The sequence below is a fragment of the Pelophylax lessonae genome, assembly GCF_965119305.1.
Source record: "Pelophylax lessonae genome assembly, chromosome: 9".
Taxonomy (NCBI): Eukaryota; Metazoa; Chordata; class Amphibia; order Anura; family Ranidae; genus Pelophylax; species Pelophylax lessonae.
In genome coordinates, this window is record NC_138776.1 from 273,297,563 (window position 1) to 273,314,558 (window position 16,996).

General features: G+C 54.9%; 1 protein-coding gene across 1 annotated transcript in view; it reads right to left on the minus strand.

Moving 5' to 3' along the window:
• Nucleotides 1-614: 614 nt before the first annotated feature.
• LOC309562632 (NACHT, LRR and PYD domains-containing protein 12-like) overlaps nt 615-16,996 on the minus strand; it is a 187,015-nt gene continuing 170,633 nt past the window's right edge. Inside the window, exons 7-8 of the mRNA XM_082266888.1 lie at nt 3,244-3,414; nt 615-633 (exon numbers count right to left, since the gene is read on the minus strand). Coding sequence (XP_082123014.1) covers nt 630-633; nt 3,244-3,414 — 175 coding nt within the window. The 3' untranslated portion in view covers nt 615-629. The remainder of the gene's footprint in view (nt 634-3,243; nt 3,415-16,996) is intronic.

Sequence of the window (16,996 nt, forward strand, 5' to 3'; positions counted from 1 at the left end):
TGAAGATGACAGGGTAGGGATGGTAGGAAGATGACAGTGGGGTACAGGGGGGATGAAGATGACAGGGGGTGGGATGGTGGAAAGCTGATGGGTGATGAAGATGAATGGGGGTGGGATGGTAGGAAGATGACGGGGGGGGTGAAGATGTCAGGGGATGGGATGGTAGGAAGATGACATACATCCCCCCCCCAGTTCATACACCCTCCATCTCCATACACCCCCCCAGTTCATACACCCTCCATATCCATACATACACCCTCCATCTCCATACACCCCCCCAGTTCATACACCCTCCATATCCATACATACACCCTCCATCTCCATACACCCCCCAGTTCATACACCCTCCATATCCATACATACACCCCCCCCCAGTTCATACACTCACCAATCTCCATTCCAGGACTCACCACTGATTTGCCCGGGGACGATCCCAGACGAATCAGGGATGCTTGGAGCGGGAGGTATGGCTGCGCGTGCGTCCTAGGCGGCAGTGCGCCCTAGGCGGCTGCCTGGTTCGCCTAGCGGGAGCGCCGGCCCTGCTTTATGTAGGAAACATGTCTGGATCCATCACATAGAAGATTTATTCTGGAATCTGGCAGAATATTTTATCATGTATAGTATAATTCTCACCTCATCTCCTTCCGGGTACAGCCAGGATGTCTGATTCCTTATCAGGGCCGGTCTGGCCTACCGAGATACCGGTAAATTTCCCAGTAGGCGGGCAAGTTCCCCCTGCCCTGGGGTTGCTAAGAGTAAGACCTGTAAAAAAAAATGGCCGCGGCCAGCCCGATATGCGCACTGCGCATGCGCCGCCACTGCTCGAGAAAGCCCGTACAGGTTCGGCTATTTCCAGGCAGACGGCGCATGCACGGTGACGTGTTGGTGCCGGGCGGCGCCATTTCAAAATGTAAGGTGCCTCACCAAAAGGTAAGTGAGACTCCTCTGCAGCCCCAGTGCTGCAGGCATGGTACAGGTGATTGTCCTGTACCATGCCCCCAGCACTGCATCTCCTACACTATGCCTGCAGCCCTGCATCTCTTGTACCATGCCCACAGCCCTGCATCTCCTGTACCATCCCCACAGCCCTGCATCTCCTGCACCATGCCCGCAGCCTCTGACATCTCCTGCACCATGCCCACAGCCCTGCATCTCCTGTACCATGTCTGCAGCCCCTGCACCATGCCCCCAGCCCTGCATCTCCTGCACCATGCCCGCAGCCCCTGCCCATGCCCACAGCCCTGCATCTCCTGCACCATGCCCGCAGCCCCTGCCCATGCCCGCAGCCACTGCATCTCCTGTACCATGCCCGCAGCCCCTGCATCTGCTGCACCATGCCCGCAGCCCCTGCAGCTCCTGTATCATGCCCGCAGCCTCTGCATCCTGTGTACCATGCCCGGAGCCCTGCATCTCCTGTACCACCCCCACAGCCCCTGCATCTCCTGCATCATGCCCGCAGCCCCTGCATCTCCTGCACCATGCCCGCAGCCCCTGAATATCCTACACCATGCCTGCAGCCCCTGCATCTCCTGTACCATGTCCGCTACCCCTGCACCATGCGCACAGCCCCTGAATCTCCAACACCATGCCCGCAACCCCTGCATCTCCTGCACCATGCCCGCAACCCCTGCATCTCCTGCACCATGCCCACAGCCCCTGCATCTCCTGTACCATGCCTGCAGCCCCTGCATCTCCTGTACCATGTCCGCTACCCCTGCACCATGCGCACAGCCCCTGAATCTCCTGCACCATGCCCGCAACCCCTGCATCTCCTGCACCATGCACGCAACCCCTGCATCTCCTGTACCATGCCCGCAGCCCCTGCACCGTGCCTGTAGCCCCTACACCATGCCTGCAGCCCCTGCATCTCCTGCACCATGCCTGCAGCCCTTGCATCACCTGTACCATGTCCGCCGCCCCTGCACAATGCCCACAGCCCCTGAATCTCCTGCACCATGCCTGCAACCCCTGCATCTCTTGCACCATGCCCACAGCGCCTGCATCTCCTGCACCATGCCCACAGCCCCTGCATCTCCTGAACCATGCCTGCAGCCCCTGCATCTCCTGAACCATGCCTGCAGCCCCTGACATCTCCTGTACCATGCCCATAGCCCCTGCATTATGTCTGGACCCCCTGCATCTCCTGCTCCATATCCACAGCCCCTGCATCTCCTGTACCATGCCCGCAGCCCCTGCATCTCCTGTACCATGCCCACAGCCTGCATCTCCTGTACCATGCTCGCAGCCCCTGCATCTCCTGTACCATGCTCGCAGCCCCTGCATCTCCTGTACCATGTCCGCAGCCCCTGCATCTCCTGTTCCATGCCTGTAGCCTCTCACATGTCCTCCTGTACTATGTCCACAGCCTCTGACATCTCCTATACCATGTCCGCACAGCCTCTGACATCTCCTATACCATGCCCACACAGCCTCTGACCACCTCCTGTACCATGTCCGAACTTTTACCACTTTTAACCCGAATTTGCATTTATATATATAAAGCCCTATGCACTTTCATATCTGTCTTCTCTATATGTAAGACAATCTTCAAATGTGCTTTAAAATGCATGATTTTCCCTTTTATGAAGAAGAAAATAATGGCATTATGCTGTTGGGTCGGTATAATAATGCTGTGGGGCTGGTATGAAATTATTTCCAGGGCTGAATTTTATTCCCAGTCCAGCCCTGTTCCCTATCACAGAAGATTTATACCGGTGTAACGTTAGAATTACCTACCCCGTGAGAAAAACCTACCCTCGTCCCTTCCGGCCAGGAACAGCTGAGCAGCGCAGCAGTGCGCATGCTCCCAGCCCCGGATACCTAATGGAACAGCCGAGGAGCAGACTAGTGCGCATGCTCACTAGTATTAAACGATCACGGTGTCCGTGAAAAAACCTACCCACGCGGGGGTTACATTAAAACAGCTGGGCTACAATATGAGTCATCTCCGCTCCTGTCACTGTCACTTCCCTGCTCTCGGCTAGTAAATATAAAAGCAGCTCTCGGCTCCGTGATTTATCTTTTCATACAGCCGCCGCCGCTTTAATATTTAGTAGCCGAGAGCAGGGAAGTGACAGTGACAGGAGTGGAGATGACTCGTATTGTAGCCCAGCTGTTTTAATGTAACCGCCGCGTTACACACACTGAGTGAGAACCGGAAGTGACGAGGGTAGGTTTTTCTCACGGGTAGGTAATTCTCACGGAACACTGCAATTATTATATCATTTATAGTATAATTCTCACCTCAGCCACTGCAGAGTACAGTCAGGATGTGTGAGCCCCTCACATAGAAGTTTTATTCCAGAGTCTTGCAGATCATTATGTGATAAATGCAGTGTGGTGAGGGATCGGTTAGTGATAAGAATGGATCGGAGATCATCACAGGCAGAGAAAGTCCCATCACATCCCTTCAACCTGCAGAGAGAAATCCAGACACATGAGAGTATATTGGGGAAATAACATAAAACTCTTAGAGAAAGGTCATAATAAATGTAATAGAAAAGAAAGAAGGAAGAAGACAAGGGAAGGCCTTTCTGATGATCCATGGAGGGGGGGGGGTAAATACCTCCTGCAGTCCAGTCACCCTGTACAGGTCGTGTCACCAGAATAAAGCCCGGTACACATTATCTGAGGTCGGGAGCAGCCGCTGCACTAACTGTGATGTTAGTGATCTCCCTGCTGAGCTATTGTGTTCTGACAGAGGGAATGCCCCCCCACTATGGTGACCACATGTCCCGGATCGCCCGGGACAGTCCCGCATTTGGAGAGTCTGTCCCGGGTCCCGGTCACCCTCATTCTGGGACAATGCAGTGTCCTGGAATGGCCCGTGATGAGCCGCGGCCGCCGTCCGCGGAAGTGCACGAGCATGGCGAGTCCGCTGCTCCAAGTCCTCCCCTTCCGTGACGACGGTGACGTGACTGGGCCGGCGGCCATTTTCAAGGAGACCATATACCGGGGAGCGGAGTGAAGACATTGAATACCCGGAAGCAGCTCCCCTATCAGCGGCATGTCTGCGAGCCCTGCACTGCGCATGCTCATGTCAGGACTGTGATTTCGCGGGTTTGGGGGTGTTGGATGGTTTCGCGCCGGATTTGAAGGTGAAGAGCGGAGTCGGTGCTCCGAGTGGAGGAGACGATGAGTCTGTGGGTGGACAAATACCGGCCCAGCGCCCTCAGCAAGCTGGACTATCATAAGGAGCAGGCGGCCCAGCTGAAGGATCTGGTAACTTAGACACTTCTAGAGAGGAACATACATTGTACAATCATATCTTATGACGTCACGTCAGGACAGTGTTTCTTGTCCTTTAATATGAGACGTTTCATTGCATTGAGAAGAAAGTAATTAGTCAGGGGTGTGTAATGTTCTGGGTACACAGCGTGCGCTCAGCGCTGTGCTTTGGCCATTCTATTTTTTCTGATTGGGCTGTGTAATGTGACATGTGGCACCCCCCCCCCCCCCACACTGCTCAAAAATTGGCAAATGAAGGTATCAAAAAACATAATTTTTATTTTGGGGGGGGGGGGGTCCCGGAATGGCAGTTTGGAGATGTGGTCACCCTACCCCCCACTAGAACACACCGATCATTGGCTGAGAGCGCTGATCGGCAGACCTTTTTCCATCATGCCCCTTTAACAAAAGCCGTTCAAACGGTCGCCTTCTGTCTGACCAGCTACAGCAGGCACATGCAGAGGGGGGTGGGGTGGAGGGTGCTCGAGGGTGCTTGATGCCCAAAGTGCCCTTTTGTCAAGGCAAAATTTTCACAGCAGCACCCATAAATAGTATGGCTGCGGGCCGACAGTACAACTGCGCATGCGCCATTCCTGAAGCCTGCCAGCAGACAAGGAAGTAAGTCACACATGTGCAAGTCACAAGCAAGTCTCAAGGCTTAACCTTCAAGTCTCAAGCAAGTCCCAAGTTACTGTAGTGAAAAGCAAGCAAGTCAAGTCATTTATTTTGGTCAAGTCACAAATTAAGTCAAAATACTGATCTACCCCAATTTTCACCTTTAAATCAGTTAAAAGTCAGGAAAGGTTTTGTTTTATTTTCAACATTAACAAAACTGCTTAGTGCTTTTTTTTGGCATATTATTATTATTATTATTTTTCGGTGGTACTGGGAAGATCTATCGCCGAAAGCCTCCGGTTCTCCACAGCTCTTACATGTTTGCTTATATCCTTTGTGGGTGAGTGCATACCCTATTGTTACTGTTAATAAATTGTCTTTGAGGTAATACACTATGGGCATGTCCCGTTTGTTTATTATCCCCCACTCCATGTGAGATACTCTGTGTGAGACACATACTATCAAGATCCAGAGGGGAGCCTGTTCCGGTCACTTCAAGTGGTTTGGAAGTCCCTGGAGCAGTTGGGTTCGGGAGATAGGCTGCAGTAGTCCTAAACTACTCGATGCGCTTATCCCACCGCTTTCTGGTAAGAGGCAGTACATGGTGGTCGGGAACTCACGTTGCTTGATGTCATCATAATCACCTGGGTGGATAACCTTTGCAGTGTATTTGTCTGGACTTTCAACCACTTTTGCTACAGGCTTTATTGGCTGGGTGGATAATGTTTGCCAGGGCCGGCCTTTGGGGTGTGCGAGCTGTGCGGCCGCACAGGGCGCGCCATGGGCAACAAGGGCGCCGTGCGGGCATCACAGCTCACAGAAGATCAGGCGATTCAGGCTGCACAGCGGGAGGTAAGCGGTGACCGCGGCCTGGACAGGGCAAACACAGGCCGCCGCTTACCTCCCGCTGTGCGGCTGTGCCTCAGTCACCTCATGGTCACCTACTGAGGCGAGCTGTGTATTACACACAGCTCAGCCTCCGATCCACGGTGACAGATCTCTCCTCCCTGTAGGACGCCAGAGGAGAGATCGTCAGCTCCTCCTCGCCGCGCCCCTTCTCCTCTTCCTCCCGCCCTGCCCACAATCCCCAGGGATGTGTGGGCGGGAAGTTTAAAGAAAAAAAAAAGCTGCAGAGTGCACGTGCAGAGAGAGTGAGGTAAGTGAGGTCTCCTTCAAAAAATGTAAGGGGGGTCTCTGATGTGGGGGGCTCTGATGTAAGTGGGCTTTGTGTGGGGGGCCTGTGATGTAAGGGGGGCTCTCTGATGTGGGGGGGCTCTGATGTAAGGGGTCTGTGATGTAAGGGGGGCTTTGTGTGTGTGTAGGGGGTCTCTGATGTTAGGGGGGCTTTGTGTGGGGGGGTCTCTGATGTGAGGGGGGCTCTGTGTGGGGGGTCTCTGATGTGAGGGGGGCTCTGTGTGGGGGCCTCTGATGTGAGGGGGGCTTTGTGTGGGGGGTCTCTGATGTAAGGGGGCTCTGTGTGTGGGGTCTCTGATGTAAGGGGGCTCTGTGTGGGGGGTCTCTGATGTGAGGGGGGCTTTGTGTAGGGGTTCTCTGATGTGAGGGGGGCTTTGTGTGGGGGTCTCTGATGTGAGGGGGGCTTTGTGTGTGGGGTCTCTGATGTGAGGGGGGCTTTGTGTGGGGGGTCTCTGATGTGAGGTGGGTCTCTGATGTGAGGGGGGGCTGTGTGGGGGGCTCTCTGATGATGTGGGTGGGGCTCTAAATTAAGGGGGGCTTTGTGTGCGGGGTCTCTGATGTAAAGGGGGCTCTGTGTGTGGGGTCTCTGATGTAAGGGGGGCTAAGTTATTAGTGATCATAAAAAAGAAAAGTCAAATAAAGTGCAAAAAAGGTTCAAGAAAATGCGCGGGGGGGGGGGGGCACAGAATTAGCTCGCACAGGGCGACTGAACACCTAAGGCCGGCCCTGATCTTTACAGTATATTTGTCTGGATTTTATACCACTTTCGTTATAGGCTATACTGGCTTATGTCTAAATTTTACATCTACAGCCTATTTGATTCATGTGGACTGTTTCAATATACAGTAAAACCTTGGTTTGAGAGTAACTTGGTTTAAGAGTGCTTTGCAAGACAAGCAAAATTTTCAAATAAATTTTGACTTGATATACAAGTAGCCTCAAGTCACAGCTGAGTATAAAAGAGGAGAGAGGTGCCTCTAAGTGTAGCAATATGGTTACATTTAATGAAGGTACAACATTTAGCAACTCACATGGTTGATGATTGGAACAGGCACATCTAAGGATGCAGGCATCCAGGCTAAAGCTGTCCACATAGACTATCTTCTGCACCGCCATCTACATCATCCCTTCCATGCTGCCCCTCGCTTTCAGATCGCTTTACTGCAGGGTGGTCTTCCCGGTCAGGATTACAGACTGGCAGCCAGCAGTGCAGAAGATGGTCTATGTGGACAGCTTTACCCCGGATGCCTGCATACTTAGATGTGCCTGTTTTATTCATCAACCTTGTGAGTTGCTAAATGTTGTACCTTCATTAAATGGAACCATATTGCTACACTTAGAGGCTCCTCTCTTCTCTTTGATACTCTGTAGCTCCTGCTGGATTTTGCTTCTAATCCTCTTGTGGAAGCGGCTATTTGTAGATGGACATTTTATGGTTACACAACCTATCGCAATGCTATAATCTTTTTATATGGACTATAAACTGAAGGACTTATGAATAAATGGTTGTGGAACGAATCATCTGAGTTTCCATTATTTCTTATGGGGAAATTCGCTTTGATATAAGAGTGCTTTGGATTACAAGCATGCTTCCAGAACGAATTATGCTCGCAATCCAAGGTTTTACTGTATGTGTATTTTTCAGTCATTTTATCTTAGTTATATCCATCAGCATACTCAAGCTATTGATATATGTGTGGAATGTTTTATGGGCTATAGCGCAACTCCCCTTTCTTTCTTTTGTATCCTATAACCTACCAGTGTTTGGAGTTTGCTGCTTTAGTCTTATAGGGGCGTGGGTTAAATTTTCTTTTATATTGTTTCTTTTATATTAAAGAAACACTTTGAATGCCCAAACAGCTCAAAATCCTTCGTCCGGTCATCAACACCACAGTCAGTAAAAACATGTTAAGTATTTCCATTGTTAAACAGCCAGTGTCCTAAAAATCAGAACACACTGAGGTTTTTAAGTGACTGTGGTGTCAGAAACATAACAGGCACATTCATTTTGCTTTAACACATCCTGAGAAAATGCAAATATTTAATAACTTAAAAAAGTAAAGTCATTTCGAGTCATGTGTCTCAAGTCAAAGTCAAGTCTCAAGTCATGAATACCAAGTGAAAGTCGAGTCTTTTATTAATTTTAGTCAAGCAAATCTAAAGTCCTCAAACTGGTGACTTGAGTCTGAAGGCCCGTACACACGTACCGATCGTCGGCATACAAACGTCGGTGGACGAAGGATCTGCCGATTGTACACGTGTTAGTATGGTGCCTCCGACAGATGTCTGCGCACAATCCGCGGACAAAAGTCTTTCGTGCAAACATGAAAATATTTGTATGCCGACACCAGAACGGACGATTGTTCGCCTGTCAGTACACAATTCGGCCGACAGACCGCAGATTTGCAAGACTGGGCATGCTCAGAAAATAGAAAACACAGGGAAAGTTAACCATTACATGACATCACTTCTGCAGTCGGCGGACAAAATTCTTGTGCTGTCCTTGTGCTGTCTTTGCACTTTTCAGCAGACACCGACATCCCGGGGAGAAAAGAGGAACATTTGTAAGCCGACCATCGGTACGTGTGTACGGGGCTTGACTTAAGTCAATTCATGTGACTCGAGTCCCCCACCTCTGCCTACCAGGGCTCGGGAAAGCTCGTACATGCTCGGCAGAGCGGGCGCATGAGCAGTGACATAATAGCGCCACCTGGCGCCATTTTTGAAAGTGAGGCACTCAGTCTCAGCGCAGCAACAGCACCTTGTTGTCACATCAGCAGCTAAGACCAGACCCCGGACCACTCCACAGCCTCTGACTACCCCCTGCACCATGTCCACAGCCTCTGACCACTCCCTGCACTATGTCTGCAGCCTCTGACCAGACCACCACCTGCACCATGTCCACAGCCTCTGACCAGATCACCACCTGCACCATGTCCAAAGCCTCTGACCAGATCACCACCTGCACCTTGTCCACAGCCTCTGACCAGATCACCACCTGCACCATGTCCAAAGCCTCTGACCAGATCACCACCTGCACCATGTCCAAAGCCTCTGACCAGACCACCACCTGCACCAAGTCCGCAGCCTCTGACCACTCCCTGCACCATGTCCGCAGCCTCTGACCAGACCACCACCTGCACCAAGTCCGCAGCCTCTGACCACTCCCTGCACCATGTCCGCAGCCTCTGATCACCCCCCGCACCATGTCCGCAGCCTCTGACCAGACCACCACCTGCACCATGTCCACAGCCTCTGACCAGACAACCACCTGCACCATGTCCACAGCCTCTGACCAGACCACCACCTGCACCATTTCCACAGCCTCTGACCAGACAACCACCTGCACCATGTCCACAGCCTCTGACCAGACCACCACCTGCACCATGTTCACAGCCTCTGACCAGACCACCACCTGCACCATGTCCACAGCCTCTGATCACCCCCCGCACCATGTTCGCAGCCTCTAACCAGACCACCCTCTGAACCATGTCCGCAGCCCCTGTCCAGACCACCACCTGCACCATGTCCGCAGCCTCTGACCAGACCACCACCTGGACCATGTCCACAGCCTCTGACCAGACAACCACCTGCACCATGTCCGCAGCCTCTGACCACTCCCTGCACTATATCCGCAGCCTCTGATCACCCCCCGCCCCATGTCCGCAGCCTCTGACCAGACCACCACCTGCACCATGTCCACAGCCTCTGACCAGACCACCACCTGCACCAGGTCTGCAGCCTCTGACCATACCACCCCCTGCACCACGTCCACAGCCTCTGACCAGACCACCACCTGCACCATGTCCACAGCCTCTGACCAGACCACCCCCTGCACCACGTCCGCAGCCTCTGACCAGACCACCCCCTGCACCACGTCCGCAGCCTCTGACCAGACCACCACCTGCACCACGTCCGCAGCCTCTGACCAGACCACCACCTGCACCATGTCCGCAGCCTCTGACAGGGTTCATACACATTTTTACCAATAAAATTCCATGACTTTTCCATGACTTCACGTAAATATTCATTACCTAAAGTTTCATGAAATGTCTATGTATACATGTTAAATAAGAGATGGTCAGAGACTGCGGACATGATACAAGAGATGGTCGGAGACTGCGGACATGATACAAGAGATGGTCGGAGACTGCGGACATAATACAAGAGATGGTCGGAGACTGCGGACATGATACAAGAGATGGTCGGAGACTGCGGACATGATACAAGAGATGGTCGGAGACTGCGGACATGATACAAGAGATGGTCGGAGACTGAGGACATGATACAAGAGATGGTCGGAGACTGCGGACATGTTACAGGAGATGGTCGGAGACTGCGGACATGATACAAGAGATGGTCGGAGACTGCGGACATGATACAAGAGATGGTCGGAGACGGCGGACATGATACAGGAGATGGTCGGAGGCTGCGGACATGATACAAGAGATGGTCAGAGACTGCGGACATGATACATGAGATGATCAGAGGCTGCGGACATGATACAAGAGATGGTCAGAGACTGCGGACATGATACAAGAGATGGTCAGAGACTGCGGACATGATACAAGAGATTGTCAGAGACTGCGGACATGATACAAGAGATGGTCAGAGACTGTGGACATGATACAAGAGATGGTCAGAGACTGCGGACATGATACAGGAGATGGTCAGAGACTGCGGACATGATACAAGAGATGGTCAGAGACTGCGGACATGATACAAGAGATGGTCAGAGACTGCGGACATGATACAAGAGATGGTCAGAGACTGCGGACATGATACAAGAGATGGTCAGAGACTGCGGACATGATACAGGAGATGGTCAGAGACTGCGGACATGATACAAGAGATGGTCAGAGACTGCGGACATGATACAGGAGATGGTCAGAGACTGCGGACATGATACAGGAGATGGTCAGAGACTGCGGACATGATACAAGAGATGGTCAGAGACTGCGGACATGATACAGGAGATGGTCAGAGACTGCGGACATGATACAGGAGATGGTCGGAGACTGCGGACATGTTACAGGAGATGGTCAGAGACTGCGGACATGATACAAGAGATGGTCAGAGACTGCGGACATGATACAAGAGATGGTCAGAGACTGCAGACATGATACAAGAGATGGTCAGAGACTGCGGACATGATACAGGAGATGGTCAGAGACTGCGGACATGATACAGGAGATGGTCAGAGACTGCGGACATGATACAAGAGATGGTCAGAGACTGCGGACATGATACAGGAGATGGTCAGAGACTGCAGACATGATACAGGAGATGGTCGGAGACTGCGGACATGTTACAGGAGATGGTCAGAGACTGCGGACATGATACAAGAGATGGTCAGAGACTGCGGACATGATACAAGAGATGGTCAGAGACTGCAGACATGATACAAGAGATGGTCAGAGACTGTGGACATGATACAAGAGATGGTCAGAGACTGCAGACATGATACAAGAGAAGGTCAAGAACTGCGGACATGATAGAAGATAGAAGAGCACTAGGGAGGCTGGAGAGCACAGGGGGAAGCAGAGAGCACTGGAGGAGCTGAATGGCACGCAGGGGGGGGACTGGAGAGAATTAAGGGGCTGTTTGGAAAGCATTGCAGGGGGGTTGGAAGGCGCAGGGGGGGGAAGCAGGGAAAACCAGGGGGATGGAGAGCACAGGGGGAGGGGGGGGGGGACTGGAGAGCACTGTCTGGGGGGGGAACTGGAAATAACTGAGGGGAGAGCCAGGGAGCACAGGGGGTGGAGAGCACTGGGGGAGCCAGAGAGCATGGGGGGAGATGAAAAGCACTGAGGGGAGCTGAAGAGCACGGGGGGGGGCTAAAGAGCACTGAGGGGGTAAAGAGCACTGAAGGGGGGGTTAATAGCACTGGTGGGTTAATTGCACTGAGGGGGGGCTAAAGAGCATGGGGGGGGCTAAAGAGCACTGAGGGGGGCCAGCAAAGGAAGTTGTATAGGAGGGGGTTGGGGCAGCTGCATATAGATGAATTGAACTTTCCATATTCCTCCTGCAGCCGCTGAGAGGAGGAGTAACAAGAATTCAGCGACAGCATGAGGAATAAATATGGAAAGTTCAATTCATCTCTATGCAGCTATCCCATCCCATCCCCCTCCTATCCAGCACACAAAACGAGACTCCTCAGGCACTGACACCCATCAGTACGGTGATGCGGGCAGCCCTTCGGACAACCCCCAGTGCGGCGATGCGGGCGGCCCGGTGGACACCGGCCTGACACCCCCCCCAGTGCGGCCTGACACCCCTCAGTGTGGCGATCCGAGTGGCCCAACTGACACCCCCAGTGCGTGCGCCCCCCTCCCTCCCCCCCCACTGGTACGCCCCTGAGAGCGGGACAGTAAGTGCACTTCTCAGTTTCAGGTTTCAGCAGATAAATCCGCCGCAGAGTTCCCAGCCTGTCACGGTCTATTCATATTGAAGAGACCAGTGATCAGGCTTCAGCTGTGCAGTGCGCTGCGACTCATTAATCCGCCTAAACCCGAAACAGAGAAAATAGTCCACAGAATACAGTACAATACAATACATTTTCTAAATAAAATAGTTGCCCAAAATTCCATGACTTTTCCAAAACTTAGTGGGGTTTACTCATTTTCCATGACTTTTCCAGGATTTTCATGACCGTACGAACCCTGCTCTGACCAGACCACCACCTGCACCATGCACCATGTCCGCAGCCCCTGACCAGACTACCCCCTGCACCATGTCTGCAGCCTCTGACCAGACCACCACCTGCACCATGTCCGCAACCTCTGAACAGACCACCACCTGCACCATGTCCGCAGCCTCTGACCAGACAACCATCTACACCATGTCCACAGCCTCTTACCACCCCCTGCACCATGTCCGGAGCCTCTGACCAGACTACCCCCTGCACCACGTCCGCAGCCTCTGACCAGACTACCCCACGCACCACGTCCACAGCCTCTGACCAGACCACCCCCTGCACCATGTCCACAGCCTCTGACCAGACCACCACCTGCACCATGTCCACAGCCTCTGACCAGACTACCCCCTGCACCACGTCCGCAGCCTCTGACCAGACTACCCCACGCACCACGTCCACAGCCTCTGACCAGACCACCATCTGCACCATGTCCGCAGCCTCTGACCAGACCACCCCCTGCACCATGTCCACAGCCTCTGACCAGACCACCACCTGCACCATGTCCACAGCCTCTGACCAGACCACCCCCTGCACCATGTCCGCAACCTCTGACCAGACCACCCCCTGCACCATGTCCGCAACCTCTGACCAGACAACCATCTGCACCATGTCCGCAGCCTCTGACCAGACCACCCCCTGCACCATGTCTGCAGCCTCTGACCAGACCACCACCTGCACCATGTCCGCAGCCTCTGACCAGACCACCACCTGCACCATGTCCGCAGCCACTGATCCCCCTCCCCCCGCACCATGTCCGCAGCCACTAATCACCCCCGCACCATGTCTGCAGCCACTAATCACCCCCCGCACCACGTCCGCCGCCTCTGATCACCCCCTTCACCATATCCGCAGCCACTGATCACTCCCCGCACCATGTCCACCGCCTCTGATCACCCCCTTCACCATATCTGCAGTCACTGATCACCCCCTTCACCATATCCGCAGCCACTGATCACCCCCGCACCATATCCGCAGCCACTGATCACCCCCGCACCATGTCCGCAGCCACTGATCACCCCCGCACCATATCCGCAGCCTCTGATCACCTTCCGCACCATGTCCGCAGCCTCTGATCATCCCCCCGCACCATATCCGCAGCCTGTGATCACCCCCCGCACCATATCCGCATCCACTGATCCCCCCCCCGCACCATGTCCGTAGCCACTGATCCCCCCCCACACCATGTACGCAGCCACTGATCCCCCCCTCGCACCATGTCCGCAGCCACTGATCCCCCCCCCACACCATGTCCACAGCCACTATTCACCCCCTGCACCATGTCCACAGCCACTATTCCCCCCCTGCACCATGTCCGCAGCCACTAATCACCCCCCGCACCATGTCCACAGCTACTGATCATCCCCCGAACCAAATCCGCTGCCACTGATCACCCCGGCACTATATCCGCAGCCTCTGACCAGACCACCCCCTGCACCATGTCCGCAACCTCTGACCAGACAACCATCTGCACCATGTCCGCAGCCTCTGACCAGACCACCCCCTGCACCATGTCTGCAGCCTCTGACCAGACCACCACCTGCACCATGTCCGCAGCCTCTGACCAGACCACCACCTGCACCATGTCCGCAGCCACTGATCCCCCTCCCCCCGCACCATGTCCGCAGCCACTAATCACCCCCGCACCATGTCTGCAGCCACTAATCACCCCCCGCACCACGTCCGCCGCCTCTGATCACCCCCTTCACCATATCCGCAGCCACTGATCACTCCCCGCACCATGTCCACCGCCTCTGATCACCCCCTTCACCATATCTGCAGTCACTGATCACCCCCTTCACCATATCCGCAGCCACTGATCACCCCCGCACCATATCCGCAGCCACTGATCACCCCCGCACCATGTCCGCAGCCACTGATCACCCCCGCACCATATCCGCAGCCTCTGATCACCTTCCGCACCATGTCCGCAGCCTCTGATCATCCCCCCCGCACCCTATCCGCAGCCTGTGATCACCCCCCGCACCATATCCGCATCCACTGATCCCCCCCCCGCACCATGTCCGTAGCCACTGATCCCCCCCCACACCATGTACGCAGCCACTGATCCCCCCCTCGCACCATGTCCGCAGCCACTGATCCCCCCCCCACACCATGTCCACAGCCACTATTCACCCCCTGCACCATGTCCACAGCCACTATTCACCCCCTGCACCATGTCCGCAGCCACTAATCACCCCCCGCACCATGTCTGCAACCACTAATCACCCCCGCACCATGTCCGCAGCCTCTGACCACTCCCTGCAACATGTCCACAGCCTCTGACCAGACCACCACCTGCACCATGTCCGCAGCCTCTGACCAGACCACCCACTGCCCCACGTCCACAGCCTCTGAACAGACCACCACCTGCACCATGTCCGCAGCCTCTGACCAGACCACTCCCTGCACCATGTCCGCAGACTCTGACCAGACCACCCCCTGCACCATGTCCGCAGCCTCTGACCAGACCTGCACCATGTCCGCAGCCACTGATTACTCCCTGCACCATGTCTGCAGCCATTAATCACCCCCCCCCAGCACCATGTCTGCAGCCACTAATCACCCCCGCACCATGTCCACAGCTACTGATCATCCCCCGAACCAAATCCGCTGCCACTGATCACCCCGGCACTATATCCGCAGCCTCTGACCAGACCACCCCCTGCACCATGTCCGCAACCTCTGACCAGACAACCATCTGCACCATGTCCGCAGCCTCTGACCAGACCACCCCCTGCACCATGTCTGCAGCCTCTGACCAGACCACCACCTGCACCATGTCCGCAGCCTCTGACCAGACCACCACCTGCACCATGTCCGCAGCCACTGATCCCCCTCCCCCCGCACCATGTCCGCAGCCACTAATCACCCCCGCACCATGTCTGCAGCCACTAATCACCCCCCGCACCACGTCCGCCGCCTCTGATCACCCCCTTCACCATATCCGCAGCCACTGATCACTCCCCGCACCATGTCCACCGCCTCTGATCACCCCCTTCACCATATCTGCAGTCACTGATCACCCCCTTCACCATATCCGCAGCCACTGATCACCCCCGCACCATATCCGCAGCCTCTGACCAGACCACCACCTGCACCATGTCTGCAGCCTCTGATCACCCCCCGCACCATGTCCGCAGCCACTGATCACCCCCTGCAACATGTCCGCAGCCACTGATCACCCCCCGCACCATGTCCGCAGCCTCTGATCATCCCCCCCGCACCATATCCGCAGCCTGTGATCACCCCCCGCACCATATCCGCATCCACTGATCCCCCCCCCGCACCATGTCCGTAGCCACTGATCCCCCCCCACACCATGTACGCAGCCACTGATCCCCCCCTCGCACCATGTCCGCAGCCACTGATCCCCCCCCACACCATGTCCACAGCCACTATTCACCCCCTGCACCATGTCCGCAGCCACTAATCACCCCCCGCACCATGTCTGCAACCACTAATCACCCCCGCACCATGTCCGCAGCCTCTGACCACTCCCTGCAACATGTCCACAGCCTCTGACCAGACCACCACCTGCGCCATGTCCGCAGCCTCTGACCAGACCACCCACTGCCCCACGTCCACAGCCTCTGAACAGACCACCACCTGCACCATGTCCGCAGCCTCTGACCAGACCACTCCCTGCACCATGTCCGCAGACTCTGACCAGACCACCCCCTGCACCATGTCCGCAGCCTCTGACCAGACCTGCACCATGTCCGCAGCCACTGATTACTCCCTGCACCATGTCTGCAGCCATTAATCACCCCCCCCAGCACCATGTCTGCAGCCACTAATCACCCCCGCACCATGTCCACAGCTACTGATCATCCCCCGAACCAAATCCGCTGCCACTGATCACCCCGGCACTATATCCGCAGCCTCTGACCAGACCACCACCTGCACCATGTCTGCAGCCTCTGATCACCCCCCGCACCATGTCCGCAGCCACTGATCACCCCCTGCAACATGTCCGCAGCCACTGATCACCCCCCGCACCATGTCCGCAGCCACTGATCCCCCCCGCACCATGTCCACAGCCAATGATTACCCCCCGCACCTTGTCCGTCGCCTCTGACCAGACCATCACCTGCACCATGTCCGCAGCCTCTGACCACTCCCTGCACCATGTCCACAGCCTCTGACCACTCCTTGCACCATGTCCACAGCCTCTGACCAGACCACCCCCTGCACCATGTCCGCAGCCTCTGACCACTCCTTGCACCATGTTCGCCGCCTCTGACCAGACCATCACCTGCACCA